The sequence below is a fragment of the Dreissena polymorpha genome, chromosome 4 (genome assembly GCF_020536995.1).
Source record: "Dreissena polymorpha isolate Duluth1 chromosome 4, UMN_Dpol_1.0, whole genome shotgun sequence".
Classification (NCBI taxonomy): Eukaryota; Metazoa; Mollusca; class Bivalvia; order Myida; family Dreissenidae; genus Dreissena; species Dreissena polymorpha.
In genome coordinates, this window is record NC_068358.1 from 135,186,680 (window position 1) to 135,212,986 (window position 26,307).

At 33.6% G+C, this 26,307-nt stretch overlaps 1 protein-coding gene across 3 annotated transcripts in view; it reads left to right on the plus strand.

Annotated features, from left to right (window-relative positions):
- LOC127876683 (cGMP-dependent 3',5'-cyclic phosphodiesterase-like) overlaps positions 1-26,307 on the plus strand; it is a 245,295-nt gene that overhangs the window by 23,375 nt on the left and 195,613 nt on the right. The window contains exon 1 of one of the 3 annotated variants that reach the window (XM_052422073.1): positions 1,456-1,751. The exons of 1 other annotated variant lie outside the window; for it this stretch is intronic. In XM_052422073.1, coding sequence (XP_052278033.1) covers positions 1,725-1,751 — 27 coding nt within the window. In that variant the 5' untranslated portion in view covers positions 1,456-1,724. Of the gene's footprint in view, positions 1-1,455; positions 1,752-14,868; positions 14,923-26,307 lie in introns of those variants that run through there. One more of the 3 variants, XM_052422072.1, reaches the window with a different exon arrangement.

The following is a 26,307-nucleotide window of genomic DNA, read 5'->3' on the forward strand; positions in this document are numbered from 1 at the left end:
AATGGAAAACGATAATTCCATAAAAATGTGTTTCACTCATCGACGAATATCTTACCAAATTGAATGCACCGTATACCAGCGGTCTGAGGCAGTGACGTTGACATTTATTTACTGAAGGCATTCTATGCGATCATGCTGTACGTTACATTTATTTGCGTTTATGCAATATATGCAATAGTTAACACACAAGGGCGGTTTTTCCCTATACGTTGCACAATATTTAACGCATATCCAACTTATATTGTTTTCTTTCGGGAAACATAATTTTTTTTAGTATGTATTCTTAATATATACATACTAACCTCTAAAATATATACACAACTTATTTCTGTCGAAAATGTTATACACTCGTAAATTCTACATATTTGTATACAGGCAATGGCGTTTGAAATGCATTTAATGAAGTTTAACTTCACTTCCTGACAAGTTGTTGTATAAATAACGGTTTCATAATATGAATATTCTGGTCATTAGCAAAATGGACTAATATCGCATGTTCGATACTTCCCCGTACTGCGTAAATGCTTAATTGAATATGTTTGAATTTAATATTTTCACACTTTGACAAATTTTCGAAAATGACCGACCCGGGCGTGTGTGAATTCAGGTCAGGAGCTTCCTAGTCTGCTATTGAGACCGCGAAACCTTGCGTGACTTCATAGCAGCCAGGGTAGTTCCGCTACCCACTGAGCCACAGCTAGCATGGACAATGGTTTGATGTATGTTTAAGTACGGCAAACTCTTGCTCATCTGCTCTATGAAATTGTATTGCAGTTTACTCTCAGTACAATATCAATGTATTTTGCCATTGTTTCGTTATTAAAGCAAACAACCATGTGAGTAAAACCGATTTTAGTCTCGGGGGTATCGACATCTATTACCAATCTGCAAATGTTATTTGCAGTAGTATCGTTGATATTTCGTTTGAGGCGATTACATACAAGAAACTGTAATCAATATAATTGCACTTTTGGTTGTTACTTGTTGTGAACTTCAACATATATATTGTACAGTCAAATGTTTTCGTATAAGTTTATTTTTAACACCAAATTTTGCACATTTATTTACTGATGAAACTTAGATTCTTTGTTTACATAGTTAATAATTGGGAAAACGTGGATTATAATGTTGACTGATATTAGATTATTATAGCATGCTTTTGATTTTCAAAACAGATTATGATGCATTCCATTGGTTCCTTCGTAACTTTTTGATTGACCTAGGCTGTATGTTTGCTTCACGTTTGTAGTTTGTACGTACGTTTTTCTGCATTGCATGTTTTTGTTGGCATCCAAATTGTTTGTGTGCGTGAATATCTGCAATGTACGTCTTAAATTGCATACTTTGTGTACAGTTGGATCACAATTGTTTAGATACACTGCATGTGTTAGTTTTCGTCGCGCGCGTTATAACGTCTGACAATGGTTTCAACATTGTGCGCGGAAAGTCTATAAACACCTAAAACTGCTGTTTCCCATATATATACTGGGATATAGCATTAAGAGACCGCATTTATATGAAATTCGCAAGTATTCCTTAAGGGACGCGCTGTCTTCACGGTTTTTAATGGATACAAGTCCCATTCGGTATGTAATAGCTGTATAACTATTGACCGTTGGATCTGCGGATATGATAGTGTCATATCTATGTATTCAAGCAGTGTAAAGCAGTGTATGTGCTTCATCTACATGTAAGGTATCAGAATAACATTGAAATCTCATGATATGGATTTACCCCAGGCGCAAGAAAATGTATGATAATTATATATTATAAAATACATGTTATATCAATTATATATGCATGAATTTGGGTTAATTAAGATTCAATAAAATTTAGGTTTGGCTATTACATGTTTATATTTTTATTGTATATGTATGATATGCAGCCGAACCATATCTCATGGCATACATGTATTAATAATACGAATGTATTTAGCTAAAAGCATGCATTGCTGATTATTATGATTATTCTCACATTTAACATGTTTTTAAGTAGTGTGTGTATGTTTTCCATAATTTATTTCGCGTTAAAGTTTTTATTATTCATTGATGACTAATAATTTCACGACAAAGTACAAATTAATTAAACGTTTTTTTTTGAAGAAACACATTAAACACTAAGGTCGTTGTTAAAGCTACAAACCCCTTTGGGCCTAATCAGTGGCTTTCGATCAGGTGTGTGATATAAAAACAAAGTTGACGATTATAAACTGTACTTATTTACAAAACCAAACGTTAGCATTGACAAATTGCTTTTGTTCTCGTTACGAAACTTCATAATTGTATTTTTATGTACACATATTAAAGTGGCTTTGACACTTGTACTGTAATAAACAAAAGTATGATTGAACGTTGGAAACCCAGTATAGTAGGATTCCTATATGTCAGCTCGTCAGCAATAATGGCATAGCAGCGTATAAATTACATAAGGCACACATAAGGCGGATATGACATTTAGACTTTCATTTTATTACCTGCGATCATTGTCTTGGACCCTTGTGTTTTTTAAGAACCGACGATAAAAATACACAATATTGGTTTAACCATTTATATTAAAAATGCACACTTATATAGAGTTGTAGGATTGAAACAATGGGTGTTTGTAGGACTCCTTTCCATCGTGAATACAGCTTCAAAAATAATGAATATGACTGTCATTTTAATCTTACATGCACACAATGAGCAACAATGATTGTATTACGTACATATCAACATCGAGATAAACAGAACATACCAAAAAGTTTACCTTACGATTCTGGTATTCATATAATTATCATTGTCATTAAAAGTTTGACATTTTACGGTCGTTGTTCGCGGTTGTTAGACATCAAACTAATAAGCGTCGTTGTATGTATTCCTTGATGCAATGAGTGGGAGGGAGGATCAACGGGAACACCATCTTATCTCAAATGGTATTTGCAAGATGATATCATGATATACTTCTTTATATCAAGTAAATAGTATGTTCATGGAATATTGTATATCTGGCGGAAAACAGAAAAACAAGTGATTTAATTAAAGCATTTGTTTAGCTTTAAACTTAGCTACATTTATTTACACAACATTTTTTTTTTAAACCTCACGTTAATAATTTACGACGAATATCTTTTGAATGTGATTGTACTGCTGTTTATAGACCGAAGCACATTGCACATTTAGCAATTTTACACGAAAATAAAAAACATTGATAAATAAATGATGTGCGCATACATCGCCAGCTTTAGCCGCCATTGATCTCTTATTTATTTCGTATACGACACATGAACAGCGCAATCAAATAGATAATGATCAATATGTTTCTATAAATGAAAAAAAAACGTAACTGTATTTTATAAATTCTCAATAACTTTTACGGGAGGGAGAGAAAGATAAAGGTGATGTAATTTGTACATTTATATCTTTCAGTAAGACAGGTAAGATAAACTTTGACACCTGTTACCTAATAAAGATAAACGGCGGTAAAACGCTGCTTGCCTTTCAACTTATCAAGCACGGGATGAATTAAAATAGAACAAAGCAATGTTTCTGGAGTGTAATGTAGCTCGAATAATAATTATAATAACTATGAACGTTTCTTGAGCAATTTAATGGACACTCCGATTTCGGCATGTTGTTCTGCTGATTTTTCGTGGTTCAGTTTTCCCAATGTTTTTCTCAATTAGGATGGATTTTAGGTTTAATAAAATCCTTAAGAAATATTTCAAAAATGAGTGTTTTTACCATGTGTCTTTGTGAAATCCATATAAGGTTTTAATTGCAAAATGTAAAAACATGGAAAATCGAGATATCATTTATTATTATTATTATGTATCAAGTGGCTGTAAATATTTAAAACGCCTATTGGTAATTATTGACGCAGTCGTAGATTCGTTTACGATTGCAAGGATTCCACTACTTTGTTGATTGCAAAACAATTCCAAAACCTTTTTTTTATAAACGAAAGAAAACAAAAACTGTCGAGAAATATACATATCCGTCATCTTTAAAGGATGCTTCCATTATTGCGTTCTCGGCTTTAGCCACCCTTTGTTTTTCCAACATATGTTGCGTAACAGTTGGAACGTATCTTATCACTATTCAGATAATAATAATTCATTTTGAGCTTCATTTAACAAAATATTCATAATGTTGTATTGATTAAAAATAATAATAACAACATCAGTTATGTGAAACTGATTCGCACGCCTTATATCTTATATATCTACGGTACATATATAGATATATAAACGATTGCGATCAATTGACATAATTTGGACTTGTTTTCAGTTTGGCAAATAATGAAAATTAACAAAAATATGAAGATCCAAAAACGAATATATGTACGATATATGTTCGACCAAGTAAATATTACTAATGACTAAAATGTTATAAATATACAAACAGTATATTCGTATTTTGATACTTATAAATCGAAATTGGGGAATACATATAGCATTTTTAACCGTTTTCTTCGGTAATTAAGCAATAACGTGCATCACCGACCTAACATTAAACAACCATCCAAAGTTGAAAGCCTGCGAGGTAACGTCGTAGCACATTAGCTTTTGCTTCGAGAGGTCCCGGGTTAAAGCCATGGGAATGCACATTTTTATTATATTTTCCTTGTTATTACAATTTAGTCCGTAAGTAATTAACAAGACAATAATAAATGTATATAAAAATCATGTGAAACCTAACCGAGTTTACTTCGCTTACCTGGTTATGTTTTTTCGTTATAGTATGAAGTAAATAACTACCAAGCGCGCAAATTGCAAATTTTAGTGGTGGAAGTTCAAGGTCAAGGTCATCCTTCAAGGTCAAGGTCCAATTTTTTTTTTGTTTCAAAGCGGCGCAGTAGGGGGCATTGTGTTTCTGACGAACACATCTCTTGTTTTACATGTGTTAATCAACTAAATGCAACACAAATGTTTGTATTATTAAAAAAAAGTAAATGCCCATTGGTCCATCGATGTTCAAAGAGGGACGTAATGGACTAACGGTTTGAAGGCCCACGCAATATGTAAGAAACAATAACGTATCTGACTAATTTTCAAACGAAGTAATGACAGCATACGTACGCGTATCACTGTTATTTGACGTTTTATGAGTATTTTGTAAAGGTGAATATCGGAAAATCAACTTTAGTTATCGTTCGCAGTTTCGACACCACATGTGTCAATTTCGAGAGTTATGGAAGACTCACTCGTACAAGGTCAAATTGATGTTGAAACTACGTCAGAACGAAATACAGTGACCCGATTGTGTAGCCCACTGACACATGTGTGGTTTTGTTTGACGTACTTTCAAAATTTTCATCATCTGATGTAAATTTATGACTAATATACATGTGATGCCCCGTGGGAATAATAATGCTCTTTCTTAGATGATGTTTGAATCACTTGTACGTGCATAATCGTGTAAGTTATTGATCGCGTTTGAACATCCAGGAAATGAAATGTAGGTTTACTTTGAGCAAATAATCTCCTTGTTCGTCATATAACATCTAAATAACAACATGTGAGCTTTGTGAATCAGAAATAAGACAACAATAAACGTTTGTAGAAGTCGTAAATTATTAGTGTCTGTAACATCTCTCATGAAGACCGTTGAAACAGAAATGTGCGTACACCTCCGACCATATTGTATATTTAAAATACATTCCTTGCGTAAATGTGTATGACGCGAGAGTTCACATTAAAAAAGGTACCTACATAAATAAATAGTTGTATTGAATACAGATATGACATGAAATAACTTCAAGATAACTATAGGATTTGTGTGTGTGGTAAATTATAACAACATTTGATTGCATTCTTAATGGTTCTTGAAGTTATTTCGTGATGTTACAAACACAATGATATTGTAGCGTACACAAGAATAAGTGAGTAAATAAAGGCAATTATTTCTTGCTTTAATGGTACCATTTGTATGAGTTTGCGGTTAAGACGTGTAAACGTTGATACGTTTTTGCAGTATCGGTGTTTCTTAGCCTTGGCATTGACGATCAAATTGTGCACATTTGGACAATAGACGGCCCATTGCAGCTGAGAGTTGACTTATTTAAACTACAAACCAGACTGCGCTTATACGCATTCTTGTCTCTTCGCTTGTTTAGGGCTACGTCATTTACATATACTTAAATATACCAATTTAATCACTATGTGGTCATGCATTGGTTGGTTTTGGGCATAATGTTTCAGCTGCGGACCTTTATTTCCGAATGTCTTTTGGGAACAAGAAATAATGGTGACCTAAGGTTTGACTATTTCGTTAATGTATTTCTAGGTTTGACTATTTCGTTAATGTATTTCTAGCAAGTATTAAGATACTTTCCAATGCTGGTCGAATAGTTAAATTAATGAGTGTGAAGTTATTGCGTAGAATCTCAGTGGATTTCAATGCTTTGCCGCCTATGATTGTGCGTGAGGTGTATCCGACGTATCATAATACGTGTATATATAAGTATTTATACTCTAGGTAGGTCAACGAAAGCCTGATGAATACACAAACAAAACTGCCAGCGTTTCCGTATGAGCATTGACCTTGCTAGAACTGAATTCAAAATAGATACTAAATGCAATAACATGTGAATACATAACAAATTGTCTACGGCCTCCCATTTTATCAGCACAATGCGAATTGCAGGCCATCAGGGTATACATTAAACCAACCGTTATCAAAACTAATATACCCATTGAACATGTTGTATGCGTTACTATGTGGATTTTGAATGTGTTATTATCCAAATGGAAGTGGAAGGTATCTTGGCAATTTCTTGGTATAATTCTATCCCAACATGGACATTATAACACAATTTATGATGTCTAGAAAAAGCACCAAAGGCAACAGCGTTTTAATTGACTCGTATGGAAATGAAGGATAGACAATCCGATATCTGAAAAGCGCATGCGTTATTGTTTTCAGCAAAACTGTAGAAGTATCATTCAGAATATATGAATGCATGCCAGCATACCTTGTCTTTCAGGAGACTTTTAGTCGGCATATTAAGTCGGTGTATTTCACAGTATATTGTTTTGATCACGAATACCTTCTTGGAGTCAAATGCCGTATCGTTCGTTCTATTTCCAGTATTCAGTGTCAGCTATTTTGTTGGAAGCGCGCCGCTCTCAAGACATTATTGGGCTGCTCGCGCATTTACTGATTTCATGAAACGTTTTCGTGCTTTTTTTAAAGTCAAAGTCTGGATTTCTGGCGGGAATGGTTGTCATCACTTGCAAGCGAAAGCATTCAGTTGTTTGCAATAAGTTCGTGTTGTAATAGAAAACGATAATTTAAAAAATATGTCCTTCACTCATTGACGCATATCTTACCCCATTTTACGCGCCGTGTACACAGGGGTCTAAGGCAGTGACGTGGCCATTAATTTACTGTAGGCATTTTATGCGATCATCCTGTACGTTACATTTATTTGCGTTCATGCAATCTTATAGGACGGTGTCTTCCTATACGTTGCACATTATTTAACGCATAACCCACTAATGAAGGTTTCTTTTGGGAAACTTATATTTTCTATTACATGTATTCTTAATATATACAAACCAGCCTCTAAACTATATACACAACTTATTTTTTCGAAAATGTTATACACTCGCGTAAATTCTACAGATATATGTTATTGAGGCAATTGCGTTTGAAATGCATTTGATGGTGCATGACTCGATGCGGGGAATCACGTTGTCAGAATTGAGAAAACATGGCCGCCGATGACTCGCTTAGATGGAACAAGAAATATCTTTTAAAAAGATATACGGCGTTGATTGTGGTTGCAGTTAATGAAAAGTAAAGACTTCAATGAATGAGATCAAAGATAGCGAATGTCTTTTTCTGTGCAGTTCTTAGCTGCAGCAAACGCAGTACGGGATGATACGCGGAGTTTTCGGCTTATTTTACATTATTACATATTGCTGGTCATAAACGCATAGATACAAAACAGAAAACCAAAAGAAGAATGGAAGTGAAATTAAAACATATGAGTCAACCGGCCACACGCGAAGTATCCGTACATATTTTAAATATTTATACGCGCGTTCTTCGAACCAGGGACCTATACAAACTATGTTTGTATAGGTCCCTGTTCGAACAAACCTGTTTTAGTGGTTTGTCTGGCGTTGCTATTTGATTCGATTATTAACAGTATCGAGAATCATTGCGCTCATGCTTAATTCATTAGTCAATATGATGGCATAATTCTTGTTAAATTAATTAAAAAATAATATTTATCATGGTATTGTTGTAAAACACATTAAGTATTATTGACATACCATTTGATATCGCTGGATATCTTTATTTAACATCTGTCTGGTCTAATTCCTGTTCACCTAGTTCACGCTATAGCGTCTTAAGCGTCTTTATTATGTAACGATTATTTTCCTGGCCGCGAACTCCGATCAGCACATAGGGTAGAGACGCAGCGATGACCTGTACGTAAACTCTGACATTCACTCACAGTGGCCGCAAATTGACCCGATATGCCTCGCGAGTTGAAATGCAATGCATTAAAGTGAGTCTTCGCTTCCACTGCTCTCTATACTTTAACATGTTAACATGTTGACAGGAATATGGAAGTTAGTACTAAATATGAAAACATAGCCTTTAAGTGCAAACGTTCTCGCGCTGAAAATCTTCTGAAAATAAAAGGTGGACGCACAAACTGTATTGATGTCGAGATTGATTGTAAAACTGTTCTATCTATTAAGCCTTTTCATTAGATATAAAATTGTTTCATGCTGAAAACGCAGTAAAACAGTGTTACAAAGACGCGGACATGTTTCCAATGTTCTGGTCGTATTCATTCTCAAATCAGCCAATGCAATCAATGAAGTGTATTCATCTGTACTTGGCCGCGGGAAGTTTTATTTGAATTCTATTGGACGCTAACAAAGGTCAGGCTAAGGTGAAAAGCTGGCTTAATACAGCTTACGCCGAAAAATAAAGTGTTCAATCAGGTACATCTTCCTTATTACTTACTTGTTTTTAATCGGATGACGCCTATCATAGGGCCAGACGGAAGCGGTTTCATCTAGTATCAACCGTTTCCCTCTGGTTGGTCTGAGTGTGGAGATTACTCATGGAATATTTTGCGATTTCCTGAACCGTTAATTGTTGTTCTACACGGACTACCAATAATATAACTGTTTTCCCACTAATTAGCACTGTTTAAGTACCAGTTGTTCATATGGGCGCATTGTAACTGACAAAAATGGGAACATCGATTGCTAATGGCGTTATTTTCAAGGTAAAGTTGAGTTTTGATTGATTTTGACGATTGTTGTTGAGCACGCACATGGTTGTTATACACGGACAACTTCTAGAACAACTGTTGTTGAGCACGCATATGTCAAGGAATACCGTTTTGTCCGCCGAATAAGTCTAAAACAACGTCGCATTGGCATGTTCTGGTACATGTAGCGATATATATCTAATGTATCAAGCAAAACACACATTTTGGTTGAAAATTGCCATGTTTCTTTTAATGGAAATATAATAATGACATTTTTTTCCCATAAACTGCAAAACAAAACGAAACATACAAAACAACTTTCATGAATGCTAAGCATATGCTCAACACATATAATTATGAAATAGATTATCCCTGGTTCTCTAATACTAACACCTTTCCAATAAAATAGTTTAGTATTAAAACTATCAACATATTTGTAACTGTTCAGAAGCTCAGGAAAAGTACAATACTGCTCACATAGGCACCAGGAACAGTATTGAAAGGGCCTTCGGGGTTCGGAAGAGAACCTTTTATGTCCTTCATGGTGAGGTATGTAAGGAACTTGTTTATATTATTAATAATAAAGTAATTTCATTATATTTTTAATTGTTAATCTCTGAGTCATACACTGATAGTTTGGTTCCTTGTTTGTTTATATGGGTTTTACAGCATTGGAACAACCATTCAACAAGTGAACAAAAATATTATTTCAATGCCTGTATAATGTTTTTGAAACAATATTTAGGTAATAACCTCATTTGTACTCACTCATTTTTGGATTTTTTATATGAGAATATCAGTCAGTACAATGCTTCTTTCGTAGAACTTTTCTTGTGTGTCTGCCAAGCTGTTCTATTTTGCATAGTACAACATCTGCATCTCGCTCAGTGACCTGTATATGTTCAAATATTTTTGTTTTTATTGGTTAACTCTATGGCCTAAACTTTATATTGCCACTGTAATGAAGTTATAGAATCAAAGCTTATTGCTGATTGTTGTTGTAAACTAGTTTCCTTGTGAATTGAAATGTGTCTGAGTTGGTGTTTGTAGCTATAGGGTTTTATGCCCGCTTCGAGGTTATATGTACAGTCTGTCCTCTATTCGGCTCATGTAAAACGATAACTGAAAAGAGACCAATGCAACACTATCATTTTAATAAAAATATTCTTGATAAAACTAACCTGGGACGAAAAATGCTTCTAATCTACATCATCAAATGTGTTAAGTATATTCACTCGAAAAATATACTTTTTACAAAAATACTTCATGAATGATCTCTGAAAGCTTAAAATACAGTACACAATATGTAGGAAATAAAAATCATTTTCAAGTTGTTTAAATACATGCCCAATGCCAAATCATATTCATCCTTTATGTTCTGGTCACAAACAGAATAGTAATCGGGTAAAATGTTATCCTGTCTTTAAATGTACTTGTCCCTGGAGCATGAAAAATTGTTCTGAAAGAAATTTAACATGCACTTAAATGACAATATCATGAAGGGATTTCTTCAAGCAAAAAACAGCAATCCAAAACAAATATTAATAAAACTGTCTGGAGGAAAAGCAACATTTTCAAATACTCGCAAGCCATTACAAAGGGCAGCTACACCGAAACAGGCTTGCAATATTCTATTGAAAATAAAATTTTGATGATCCAGATAGCCAATTTCGTATAAGAATTAACATTTGCAGTGCCTTTTTATAAAATATGTATCGCTACATGTACCAGAACATGCCAATGAGCCGTTGTTGTACTTCGACTTATTCGGCGGAGAAAACGGTATTCCTTGACATGTGCGTGCTCAACAACAGTTGTTCTAGAAGTCGTCCGTGTATCTACATCATCAAAGATAACAATGCAACACTATCATTTTAATAAAAATATTCTTGATAAAACTAACCTGGGACGAAAAATGCTTCTAATCTACATCATCAAATGTGTTAAGTATATTCACTCGAAAAATATACTTTTTACAAAAATACTTCATGAATGATCTCTGAAAGCTTAAAATACAGTACACAATATGTAGGAAATAAAAATCATTTTCAAGTTGTTTAAATACATGCCCAATGCCAAATCATATTCATCCTTTATGTTCTGGTCACAAACAGAATAGTAATCGGGTAAAATGTTATCCTGTCTTTAAATGTACTTGTCCCTGGAGCATGAAAAATTGTTCTGAAAGAAATTTAACATGCACTTAAATGACAATATCATGAAGGGATTTCTTCAAGCAAAAAACAGCAATCCAAAACAAATATTAATAAAACTGTCTGGAGGAAAAGCAACATTTTCAAATACTCGCAAGCCATTACAAAGGGCAGCTACACCGAAACAGGCTTGCAATATTCTATTGAAAATAAAATTTTGATGATCCAGATAGCCAATTTCGTATAAGAATTAACATTTGCAGTGCCTTTTTATAAAATATGTATCGCTACATGTACCAGAACATGCCAATGAGCCGTTGTTGTACTTCGACTTATTCGGCGGAGAAAACGGTATTCCTTGACATGTGCGTGCTCAACAACAGTTGTTCTAGAAGTCGTCCGTGTATAACTATGGCAAGCAAAAAACACATTACTAATTCCTTAAACCACGGTTTAACAGTCAACTATATAGTTAAGAGACTTTGAACCCGGGTTCAAAGTGCCGTTTGCACATTAACTCATTTAACCCCAGTTCAGGACGTTGAACCGCGGTTCAAAGTGTTCTTAAAATAGATACAAATCTGTTATCTGAGACAACCAATTAGCGGAGCTTAAACTATGGCAAGCGAAATGCACATTAATTCCTTAAACCACGGTTTAACAGTTAACAATATAGTTATGAGACTTTGAACCCGGGCTCAAACTGCCGTTTGCACATTTATGCCTTAAAACCGGGTTCAAGACTTTGAACCGCGGTTCAAAGTGTGACTAAAAATAGATACAAATCTGTTATCTTGGAAAACCAATAAACGGAGCTTAAACCACAATTAGAAGGAAAATGCTATGGCAAGCGAAATGCACATTAATTCTTTAAACAAGTATAAGGTAAATGCTGCGACTGCATTGGTCATCTTTTAACTATACGGTTAAGAGACTTTGAATTGCGGTTCAACGTCTTAAACTGCAGTTAAGAGGCGCGGAATGCACATTTATTATTTAACAGTTAATTAAATAGTTAAGAAACTTTGAACACGAGTTCAAAGTGCCGTTTGCACATTAATTCCTCGTAACTATAGGGTTAAAGGGATCTTTTCACGGTTTGGTAAATTGACAAAATTGAGAAAAGTTGTTTCAGATTCGCAAACTTTCGGTTTAGATATGATATGTGTGAGTAAACAGTATTACTGAACATTTGCCATGGTCTAATGTAGCCATTATATGCATCTTTTGACGATTTAAAAACCTAAAAATGATAAAGCGTTGCAACGATTGAATAATTTGGAGAGTTCTGTTGTCGTTTAAATTTGTGAAACTACGAAGTTTGCGTATATAATTTATAAAATACGCATTTTCTGAATGCTTGGCAGGATAGCTCAGTTAGCTAATGCATTTTTACTTCAGGATTCCGGGGGTCACTGGTTCGAGCCCTGCTGTGGGCTATTTTTTTTTCCTTTTTTAAATTTTACTTTTGATTTTTTACTGGAGCCTTTAAAATGTAAAAATGTAATCAATATAAAGCATTTAATGACAAACTCCAAAACATGCCAAAATCTGTGAAAAGGCCCCTTTAAGAGACTTTAAACTGCGGTTCAAAGTCTTAAACTGCTGTTCAAAGTCTTAAACTGCGGTTTTAAGTCTTAAACTGGGGTTAAGACGCGCGGAATGCACATTAATTATTTAACAGTTAATTATAGGGTTAAGAACCTTTGAACCCGAGTTCAAAGTGCCGTTTGCACATTTATTCCTTAAACCTGAGTTCAAGAGTTTGAACCGCGGTTCAAAGAGTGTCTAAAAATAGATATCATCATAATTCAGAGACAACCAATCAGCGGAGCTTAAACCACAATTAGAAGGCAAATGTTACGATTTCATTGGTCGTTTCTTCACTATAGAGTTAAGAGACTTTGAACCGCGGTTCAAAGTCTTGAAACCGGGTTTAAGGAATTAATGTGCAAAAGGCACTTCGAACCTGGGTTCAAAGTCTCTTAACTATACAGGCAACTGTAAAACCGTGGTTTAAGGAGTTAATGTGCATTTTGCCTGCCATATATAACAACCATGTGCGTGCTCAACAACAATCGTCAAAACCAATCATCGAAACTCAACTTTACCTTGAAAAGTAATCTCCACACTCAGACCAACCAGAAGGAAACGGTTGATACTCGATGAAACCGCTCCCGGCTGGCACTATGATAGGCGTCATCCGATTAAAAACAAGTAAGTAATATGGAAGATGTACCTGTTTGAACACTCAATTTTTCCATTTAAGCGAGGCATCGGCGGCCATGTTTTCTCAATTTAGACCACGTGATACCCCGAATTGATGACTTCACTTGTTGACCGGTTGTTGTATGAAGAACGGTTTCATATTTACATTTTGATTATTCTGGGCATTTGCAAAATGGAATATTGTCGCATGTTTGATACTGTCCACTCTGTGCAATTGAATATGGTTTGAATGTAACACTTTCACACTATGACCAATTGTCCAATGTGACCAGCCCGCGCGTGTGTGAAGTCTGGTCAGTAGCCATACCCCGTCCGCAAACACTTGCTCAACTGCTCTTTGAAATTGTATTTGAGTTAACTATTCGTACAATATCATTGTATTTTACCATGTTTCTTTATTGAAGCAAACACACATTTGAGTAAAACAGATTTAAATCTCGATTGTATCGACATATATTAACAATATACTGTACAAATGTTATGCGCAGTTTTATCGTTGATGTTTCGTTTGAGGCAATTAAATACAAGATATATTAATAAATATAATTGCTTTTTTGGTTGTTACTTGTTGTTACCTTCAAAATATATATCAATTTAACAGGCTGATGTTTTCGTATTAGTTTATTTTCAACACATGTCGCATATTTATTTTATAATGAAATTATCGGCTTAATAAGTTTACGTGTTGTTTGTTCGTAAATAATTGGGAAAACGTGCATTATATGATTGATACTATATTATTATACCATGCATGTATAGCTGTATGTTTGCTTCACGTTTTTTGTCTCTCGATTTATATACCACCTATAGATTGCTTTTAGTTTTTACGCACGTTTTTTTTCAATTGCACGTTTTGTGAGCGCCACAATTGTTTGTGCGCGTAGATGTTTGCACTGTATGTTTTAAATTGCATACTTTTTGCACACTTGTTTGCATGTACTTTATTTGTTTGTGTTCGTCGCGCGCGTTTTAGAGTCTGACACTTGATTGAGCACTGTGTGCGGTAAGTCTATTAATCTCTAAAACTGTTTGAATATATATATATACTACGACATCGCATTTAGAGACCTCATTTATATGAAATTCGCGTTTATTCACTAAGGGATGCTCTCTATCTTCGCAGTTTATAATAGAGTCAAGTCCCATTCGATGTTTAATAGCTGTATAACTATTGACCGTTGGATCTGTGGATATGATAGTGTCCTATCTGTGTGTTCGAGCAGTGTAAAGAAGTAAAGGGTATAGGTGCTTCATCTATATGTAAGATATCAGAATAACATGTCGATCTAATGATATGGATATACCCCAGGTGCAAGAACAGGTATACTAGTTATATTTAATAAAATTACATTTACAATCAATTATTTATGCATGTTTTGGTGTAATTTAGATGCATTAATATTTTGATTAGGGTAATGTTTCTATTTAAATTGTTATACATGACACTATCGTGATCAACATCTCAAGAACCTAGTTATTTATTATATTTTGATCCAGGTGGATGAATTAATGAGTGTTTAACCGGATTGATCGGAAAGAATGTCCATTTTATTATACACGATTTTTAATGTATATAACGTTTATAATATGTTTGATATGCAGTCGAACCATATCTCATGGCGTATATGTAAAAATAATACGAATGTATTTCGCTAAAGGCATGCAGTGCTAATTATGCGAATATATAAACCAAGTAACCGAATACAATAACGCACGTTGTCACATTTAACATGTTTTTGGTATGTGTATGCTTTAAATAATTTATTTCGCATAATCGTTTCATAATTCATTGATGACTAATAATTACACGAAAGTACAAATCAATTAAACGTTATTTGTCAAAAACGACATAACAGTTCGTTGTTTATCGATGGCTTTCGATCAGGTGTGTGATTTATAAACAATATTGACGATTATTAATTGCACTTATTTACAAAAACGAAAGTTAGCATAGCAAATATGCATGTTTTTTCTCATCACGAATCGTCATAATTGTACTATTTATGTATACATATTATATTTTTGGCAACAAACGTAGTATTGTACGTAGGAAATTCAGTAAAGTAGGATCCAAATATGTTAGCTCGTCATTACAATTGGCAAAGCAGCGTATAAATTACAAAAACAAATTTCAAATAGGCCACACTTAAGGCGTATATGCCACTTTTACTTTCAATGTATCACCTGTGATCACTGCCTTGGATCGTACCCTCGTGTTTAAAAAAAACGAAAAATTAACAATATTTGTCTTTCCATTTATATAACACACTCACGCATATATAGAGTTGTAAGATTGAAACAATATGTGTGCTAGTAGGAATACTTTCCTTCATCAATACAGATTCAAAAATATTAATCACTGTCTATTCAATCCTACTTTAACAGAACATAATCGTTTATTCAGACTTAAGCATGTCAAGCTCATTGTCATTTACAATATTGTATACAATAACAGCATGAAGTAAATACAAACAAAAATATCATCATTTTGAAGAAAGATCAATTCACAATATAAGGAGTAAACATGTTATCGTGTTTTCGTGAGAATGTTATAATATAATTTCAAACGTAGTTTTATAATTGCAGCACGAATTATATTATTCTGCAACATGTTGCACTAGTGAATATAATTTTTGTTTCAAACTTCATATGAAAGATATTACTCGTTTTTTATGCATTCAAACCTTTTTAACAAAGAAAAATACATTAATATTAAGTCATATGATGGACGTATATAACCGCATAAATCCAACTTTATATTTGAATGTTATTTTCATTGGTAGTCAAATGAAATTTATAAAAATGGGATAGGAATGCTGATAACTTTAAAGCTGTTTGTAATGAAAATAATACCTCAAAATGTGTTACACTTAATTGTAGTTAAGTATTGTATTAGTGTTAATATTAGTACTTTCCCATGTGTTGACCACCTATACGAAAATCGAAAACTATAGTTGGTCTATTGGGATATGGTTCCTTAGTAAATATTAAAATCGTATCCTTTAGAGAGCAATCTTTAAGTTCTAAAAGTAAAAACTCCATCTATAAACACTTGTCAATTTAAATTGTATTATACCCCAGCGTCGACAATCTATGCGAAAAAATATAGATGATCCAGGGTGATGTATGCGACAGAATTACTTTCGTAACAGTTACACATAACATTAAATATTTGATAAGCAAATAAAAATACAAACAGCACAAAACATACACAAACATGATATAGGGGTATGTATGCGGAAAAATTACTTTCGTAACAATTATACAATACATTAAGTATTTGAAAAAACAAATAAAAGGACAAACAGCACAAAACATACACAAACATGATCTAGGGGTATGTATGAGTCAAAATTACATTCATAACAATTATACAATACAGTAAATATTTGAAAAGCAAATAAAACACAAACAGCAAAAAAATGCATAAACATGAATACTCAAAAAGACTTGGGTGTATGGAAGCGTTGTGTGCTGTGTAAGTCACCGTTTTGATAATTTTAAACTGTAGATACTAATGTTTCTCTTAGTTGGAAAGCTTTTGGCAGTATGTTGCTAACTTTTTTTAAGTAGTTTTATTTTCGCTTTGCATTAGTGGAACATATTTAAGCATACTCGTGTGAGTACAGAAATATTTTGAAATATATTCTTTCCGAATATGGATATATATATAAGGGCACTTTAGGACAAAATGGAACTCGTCTTCTATATCATTAAGGTTGCAGAGGGTGCATTTTCTATCTTGTCTTGGCACATTATTATGACGACCGATTTCAATATTTAATTTGTGGGATGATAAATATAATTTGGTCAATGCATTTCTGTATTTTGGATTTTCCAACTGGCTTATAGACTCTATATGCTGACTTTTCAAAATTAAGTTTTATTTCTCTATATACATCTAGAGATGTTGAGTCTTCTAGTCCTGATCGCCAATCGCTAATATAGATATCGCGAAGTCGGGCTCTTAGATTTGGGATGAATGTTTCTATTCTAACAGAGTTCGGATATATCCATATTTCATGTAAACCCGAGGATTAAAGTATCAGGCGCACTTGAGATGCCCAGTTTGAACGAGAATTGTTAACATTTATGTTATTTAATTGTTCGTTTAAAACGGTATTTAAAATACAATTGTCTTGTTTAACCGTGTGTATCTTTAAAAAGTATTTAACCATCATAATGTATCTTTCGATATACAGCGGAAATCTACCCAATTCGCTATACAATGCAAGTGTTAGTAGAGGGTTTTACATTAAGGACCCATTTGCAAAAAAATTTGTGAACTCTTTCTAAAGTTTCACCTTGATCGTAACCCCAAACTTCCGAACAGTAATTTAAAACTGATAGGACATAAGCGTCAAATAGGTTAAACATTATATTTATTGGTACTTTGCTATTCTACATTAAAGACATAAGCGCATATAAAGATCGCAATCCTTTCCCCGCAAGTGTTTTCATTACTAGAGCGAATGACCCGCCGCTGGTAAACACAACCCCTATGTAATTGAAGGAGTTTTCTACCTCTTGAGTATTATAAAACCATTTGTCGTTAGCACCTACCCTCCCCCTTTTCGAATGATCATTACTTTAGTCTTTTCGATATTAACTGTTAACTTCCATTTTTGACAATATGAATGAAGACTATTGAGAGAATTTTGCAGTCCATCTTTAGATTCAGATACGAGCACTGCGTCGTCAGCAACTAGTAATTATAAAAAATAACGATTTGGTCAATATTTATACCTGCATCTATATTTCCTTGTAAGTGCATCTCAATATCATTTAGAAAGAGAGAAAATCAGATCGGGGAGGTGATCTCCCCCTGGAATAGTCCGATGTTGCTATTAAAAAAAATTGACAATGTTCCTAAATGTTTTACGCAAAGTTTAACTTCACTGTACATAGAGCACGGATAGTAATTTTCCGTCGATTACTAAATGTATTAGTTTGTACCACAGTCGATTCCTATCTATGCAGTCATATGCTTTGCGATAATCCACAAAACAGCAAAACATTTTTTCTTATTACTTATTTGTCTCTGTATCAACGAGTGTAAAATAAACACTGGTGGGTCTATACATCCATAATTGTTTTTTAATCCAAATTGAGCATCCGTTAAAACCGAGTGTTCATCTGCCTATAATTTTAGTCGCTCGTTCAATACTTTTGTGAACAATTTAGAAAAACAGCTTGTCAGTATAATCCCCCTTTAATTATTTGGGTCGGATTGGTCACCTTTTTATGAATGGGGATAATCATGCCCGAGGCCCAAGCACGAGTAAATGATTTTGAGTTCAGTATGTGATTAAAAAATGTGTTTAGCGGGCGGACTATTTGTGGTGCACGTACCTTAAAATAATCATAAAGAACATTGTCAATTGATGGTGATTTATTTACACTAAGTTTCTTAATAGCTTTTAAAATTTCAGGTTCTGAGATTGGGCTATCTAGGCATTCAAATGTCGATCCAATGTCTTGGTCATTATCAAACTGATTAATAAAGTTTGAATAATCATCATTAATTTGTGTGTCGCCACCAGACATGAGTGAATTAAAATAGTTTTTAAATTCTTCATTTAAAATATCATCTCCGGCGGCCGATGGTTTCCGCGATTTAAATATTTTCCAAAATTCTTTCGGTGACTTTCGCCTTAGACCATTCATCTTACGACAGCGGGCATTATTATATGAATTTTTGACTTTCGACATTGATATTTATAATCTTTCTTCTTATTATATAGATCCGCTCTGTCCGCGTCCGCCATTGTATTGGTAAATATTTTAACAAAATGAGCAATGTTGTTTGAATAACGTACGTATCACCTTCGGTGTAACCAGTACGTATGAAATTTGTTTACCTAACGATTCTGGTATTGTTAGAATAAGACCATGAAGACAGTCAGTAAAGGTTTGACATTTAACGAACGTTGTTTGCGGCTGATACAAGGCAAATTGATAAGCGTCCATGAATGTATTCCTTGTTGAAATGAGTGTAGAGAGGATCAACGGGAACACCATCTTATCTCAAATGATATTTGTGCGATGATATCATGATATAGCTCTTTATATAAATCAATTATTATGTTAATGAAATATTTTGTATACGGCGGATATAAGAAAACAAGAGATGCAAGTTAAGAATTGTTTAGCTTTAAAGGGATCTTTTCACGCTTTGGTAAATTGACAAAATTGAAAAAAGTTGTTTCAGATTCGCAAATTTTCGTTTTAGTTATGATATTTGTGAGGAAACAGTAATACTGAACATTTACCATGGTCTAATATAGCCATTATATGCATCTTTTGACGATTTTAAAACCTAAAAATTATAAAGCGTTGCAACGCGAAACGATTGAATAATTTGGAGAGTTCTGTTTTTGTCGTTAAATTTTGTGAAACTACGAAGATTACTTATATAAGGTATAAAATACTTCCAGTATATGTACTCGGCGGAATAGCTCAGTAGGCTAGAGCGTTTTTACTTCAGGACTATGGCAGGACTCCAGGGGTCACTGGTTCGAAACCTGGTCCGGGCAATGTTCTTTTCCTTTTTTTAATTTTATTCTTGATTTTTTACTGGAGCTTTTACGATCCAATGTTTACATTTATCGATATAAAGCATTTAATGAATAAGTTAAAAAATGCCAAAATCTGTGAAAAGGCCCCTTTAAACTTACCTAGATTTTCATTATATATTTTTTTAACTCTGACATTCATAATTTACGACAAATATGTTTTGGATTTGATTTTCATGCTGTATATAGACCGCAGCATATTGCACATTTATTACTGTCACAACATTCTATAAACATTGCTAAACAAATGAGTGTATGTATTGCCAGTTAAAGCAATCATCCTTTTTTCTTATTTATTTCGTGTGCGACAGATGGACGGTGCAATCAAATAGAGATAATGATCAATGTTTTATTGATTAATTTAATACAGACGTAATGTAGTTTCTGTAAATTCTCAATGACTTTTACGAGAGAAGAGAGAGAGAGAGAGAGAGAGAGGAGAGAGAGAGAGAGAGAGAAAGAGAGAGAGATAGGAGAGAGAAGATAGATAGAAGCTGAGAACCGGAAAAGAGCGCCGATGAAAATATAGCTCTCTCGCTCTATCAGCTCTCCTCTCTCTCTCTCTCTCTCTTCTCTCTCTCTCCTCTCTCTCCTCGCTCTCTCTTCGCGCTCTCTCTATAAATCGTCGCTCTTCTCCTCTCTCTCTCTCTCATCGTGAGAGAGAGAAATCATGGCAATATTTACACTGTATATCTCCAGGTAAGATAAGTAAGATCAACTTTGACACAACTACTGTAACTTAATAAAGATAAACGACGGTTAAACGCTGCGTGCCTTTCAACTTGTCAAGCACGGGATGAAGTAGAGAAATTCAATGTTACTAGAGTGTGATTACAGCTCGCGTAATATCATATGTATGCACGTTGCTTGAGCAATTTCAAGGACACTCCTATTTCGGCATGTTGTTATGCTTATTTTGCATGATTCAGTTTTTCCAATCGTTTTTCGCAAGAAGGGCTGATTTCATCATTTGTAAAATCCATAAGAAATATTCGCAAAAGTGAGTTTCTAAATCATGTGTTTTCGTGAAATACATATACGATTTTTGTGGAAAATTTATAAATATGGAATATCGAGACATCATTTATTACATATATCAAATGGCTGTCAACATTCGAAACGCCTATTGATATCATAGTTATTTATGCAGTCGTGGGTTCATTTACTATTGCAAGAATTTTTATTGACTTTTTTGATTGCCAAACAATTCCAAAACCTATATTTATTAAATGAGAGGAATCAACATATTTCGAGAGATATACAGATTCAGCATCTTTAAAGAATGCGTCCGTTATTTGGTTCTCGGCTTAAGCCTGCCTTTGTTCGTCAAACTCATGTTGCGTAACAGTAAAAACGCCACACTATTTAAATAAAGCTATCAATTTTGCTTCATATAACTAAAATTATTGCTCATTTATTATGTATTTATAAAATATACTCGTTACAACATCAGCTATGTTGAACATATGCGCTAGCTATATATCTTCTCTCATTTCAACGATCAATGGCTACTGATATATATTTGTTTTGTTATAACATGTGAATAAACAGTGCATATAGTGATAGATTACCGTGCATTTGTGACTCGTTCGCCATGTATGGGCACTCATGGGATATGTGAAATTTTGGCAAAATGAAAATTAAAAATGGTCAGAGATTCAAAACGAATATATGTTCAAACAAGACAAATATTACTATTGACTAATGCAATATTTTAAATATAAATAAACGAATATATGTTGAAACAAGACAAATATTACTATTGACTAATGCAATATTACTATTGACTAATGCAATATTACTATTGACTAATGCAATATTACTATTGACTAATGCAATATTACTATTGACTAATGCAATATTACTATTGACTAATGCAATATTACTATTGACTAATGCAATATTACTATTGACTAATGCAATATTACTATTGACTAATGCAATATTACTATTGACTAATGCAATATTACTATTGACTAATGCAATATTACTATTGACTAATGCAATATTACTATTGACTAATGCAATATTACTATTGACTAATGCAATATTACTATTGACTAATGCAATATTACTATTGACTAATGCAATATTACTATTGACTAATGCAATATTACTATTGACTAATGCAATATTACTATTGACTAATGCAATATTACTATTGACTAATGCAATATTACTATTGACTAATGCAATATTACTATTGACTAATGCAATATTACTATTGACTAATGCAATATTACTATTGACTAATGCAATATTACTATTGACTAATGCAATATTACTATTGACTAATGCAATATTACTATTGACTAATGCAATATTACTATTGACTAATGCAATATTACTATTGACTAATGCAATATTACTATTGACTAATGCAATATTACTATTGACTAATGCAATATTTTAAATATAAATCTCGCTTTTTGATGATGATCAATCGAAATCGGAAAAAAAATATTTCGTTTTTAACGCTTTTTCTTCGGTAATTTAACAGAAACGTGCATCACCGACATAATGTAAAAATACCATCAATGGGTTAAATGTCCCGTGTTCTAATCCATGGGTATACACATTGTTTGTATATATATTTTGCCTTATTATTATCATTATAGTAAAAACTATTTGAAATATAACAGTTTTGTTTTAAAAAAAATCATTGATCGAATTTTACAAAAATACGAAAGTCTTCAAAATAAGTTCCTTTTTATGTAAAAGTGGTTAATAAGCAAATAATAAATATATCAAAATATTTGGAAATTAACGAGTTTACTTCGCTAACCGTGTGATGGTTATTCATTATTATATATGTTACATTACTATGAGAGTGCACAATTCGTATGTTTTTAATATATTGTCTAAATAAATGTAGCTCAAATTATTAAACAATTATTTTTTTAACACATGACCATTGACAATTGTGCATACAACCATCGTTATGAAAAGAGGAACGTGATGCACTTGTAGTTTGTATGCACACGCCATCTCTACGAAACGTTTGCGTACCTGAATAATTTTCAAACGAAGTAATGACAGTATACGTACGCATTTTATTGTTCATTGACGTTGTATGAGTATTTTTAAGAGAGAATATCGACAAAAAGCTCTACGTTATCTTTCGAAGTTTCGACATAACCCGTGTTAGTTTTAAGAGTTATGGATGACTGACTCGTACAAGGTCATATCGATGTTGAAACTACGTCAGAACAAAAAAGCAGTGACCCGATTGTGTACCCCACTGACACATTTGTGGTTTAGTTTGACGCACTTTCTATACTTTCATCCTTTGATAATACAATACCGGTACTAAGATATTTGTCGCCCCGTCGGGAATATTTGCTTTCTCGGATGATGTATGGGTCACTATTGCGTACATAATTATGTAGGTCATTTTTCGCGTTTGTAAATCAAGCAATAAAAAATTTAGGCTTAGCAAATATTCGGTTCCCCTTGTGAGCTTTTTGATCCAGAAATGAGTATCTTTAAGAGAGAATATCGAAAAAAAGCCCTGCGTTATCATTCAAATTTCGACATCATCTAGATCAGTTTAAGGAGTTATGGATGACTCACTTGTACAATTTAATAATGATGTTGAAGCTACGTCAGAACGAAAAAGGAGCGACTCGCTATGTTATTTCCCACATAAGTGGTTTTGTTTTACGCACTCCCTAGATTTTTTATCCTTTCGATGAAAATGCATGACTAATAAACATTTGTCGACACGTCTTGAATATGTGCTTTCTTAGATGATGTTAGATCACTATTACATACATAATCTTTTGTCATATATCGCGTTTGCACATCAGGGGAAAAAATGTATGTTTACTTTGAGCAAATAATATCCTTCTATGTCATAAAACAACTGAATCACAATATGTGATATTTGTCTTGAATACCAAAAAGACACGAAATAACTGAAAGAGAACTTGTGTTCTAATGTTCTAATGTTTGTTGTTTTTACCGGTAATGGATTGCAATATTCCACTGCATTCCTTTCGATTCAGTGATAGCTGACGTTTATAAAGCGTAGGCGGTATCAATCCCTTACAGGTGAATACCGTTTTAAAATATGTTCACGTAGTTGAAAATTTATATATTTAAAAGTTAATTTATTTTCTTGAATTTTAAACAATGTACTATGTGCAATATGATTAAAATAAATACCAATACATAGACGCCGGCATGGATACTTATCAATTCTATCAAGTAGGTTTTTCAGTTACTATTTTTTGTCGTCTATTTACAAGATGTGATCGTTTTCTAACGGGGATATTGTTAAGTATTTAGGTCAAATGAACAAAAAAATCACTTACACAATTTCAAAATCTATAGTTTGTTAGGGCAAATTATTTTCCGTGGCTCATTTTCACCCAAAGGGACCGTCAACCACGAATGACGAAAAAAGAAAAGTTCTAAAATACTGTATTGTTTACAATACTTAGTTTATATTGATTAAAATATCACGACTGGTATACTACATTACTTGAAAAAAAGTTAATATTTTCAGTATATTCGGTAATAAAATTTCGCGATGTACATCGTGAAAGTAGGTGACATAACGATATACACTATAAATAACGCAAGTAGGTTGATCATTTTATATATAAAATATACATAATTCACTACGCATGCACAATTTGCATTCCTGGGTTTACCACGTGACGATGATGATCAATCTACTTGCGTTATTTATAGTTAACTGGTACAGTGTGGCCATACCACGTGGTTTGTGACGTCATTTTGGCTAGCACGCTAAGTAAAAATTTGTCAACATTGGCCCCGCTTAGAAATTTCAAATCCACGTAAGTATCTTATTATTTACTCTTTTTTGACGAAATAACGCGCAGGCTAAGGAAAAAGTTTAGCATTATTTAGTTATATAAATATTTGTCACCAGATGAACTCCTAGTTTTTACGTTACAATGCACGCAAGCACGACAAGCACATTTGAAATCGTCCAAAATAAATGTTTTATATTCCTTTTTGCAGTGAACCAATATGTGCGGACGTGATTAATTCCATATAAAATGTGTTTTGTTCGAAAAAATTACCTGAAAACACCACTTAATGACATTTCTAATGTACATCAACACTTTGGCTAATACGACAAGCAACGAAATTCAAGGCAAGCACGGCAAGTCGATATTCGGCTAGAACGACCATTTGTTATTAATTATGTTTCTGAAGCGATGTTATTGTTGATGTAATACACACAAATTTAATTAGAATTTCAAAACATTTTCTTGGTCCGGCACAGTAAACACAAAAATATAATGTGGGACAATAACTGCGATGCTGTCTTGCACAAGTGCTATAAACAAATTTGAAAATTTCACCGAGAACAATCCTCGGAATGTAACCGAGATACTATAAGTCTGAAAAAAGTTCAAACTTAATGTGGCGAATGTCTGACACACCCTTCTGGAGTCAGGTTTCAATTTAATCTTTTGATTACGATGAACAGTCCACAATAACTCAACTATCGTTAAAACGAACTGATGCTCATTGTGTCATTTTCGACCTGAAATGACCCACAAGTCATCCGGGGGTGGCTAGAAGCCGATTCATGTCACGCTAGGATGACTTCAAGCCGACTTTTGTCAACCGGGGTGACTAGACGCCGATTAATGTCACCCTGGGGTGACATGAACCCGATTATAGTCACCCGGTGATGACTAGCGTCGGCTTGAAGTCACCCAAGGGTGACATGAATAGGCTTCTAGTCACCCCCGGCCGACTTGTGGGCCATTTCAGGTCGACAATAAGCCGAACTTATTGATATAAAATGCAACATTTGACGCAACATATCAACACATGTTCCTTTGATCGTTTTATCCTTAAGTGACAGATGCTGACGTATATTAGCACTTGTATTTTTGGTAGGATTAGATAAGTAATATTTGATTAGTAGCATAGTGATGTACGTTTTGATAAAGCAATACTCAATGCACACATAGATTAATAACAAGTGATATATCGATCTGAGTTGCAGTTAGCTTGGCTTTCGATAAATCATACTGTAGGTTATGTCCATGTTCTTTCCAACTGTTAAGGCCATTGCAAGGATTAAACTATACTGTTGTTAACAATGTTTTAAATTGTTGTAAAATGTAGATTTAGTAATGCGC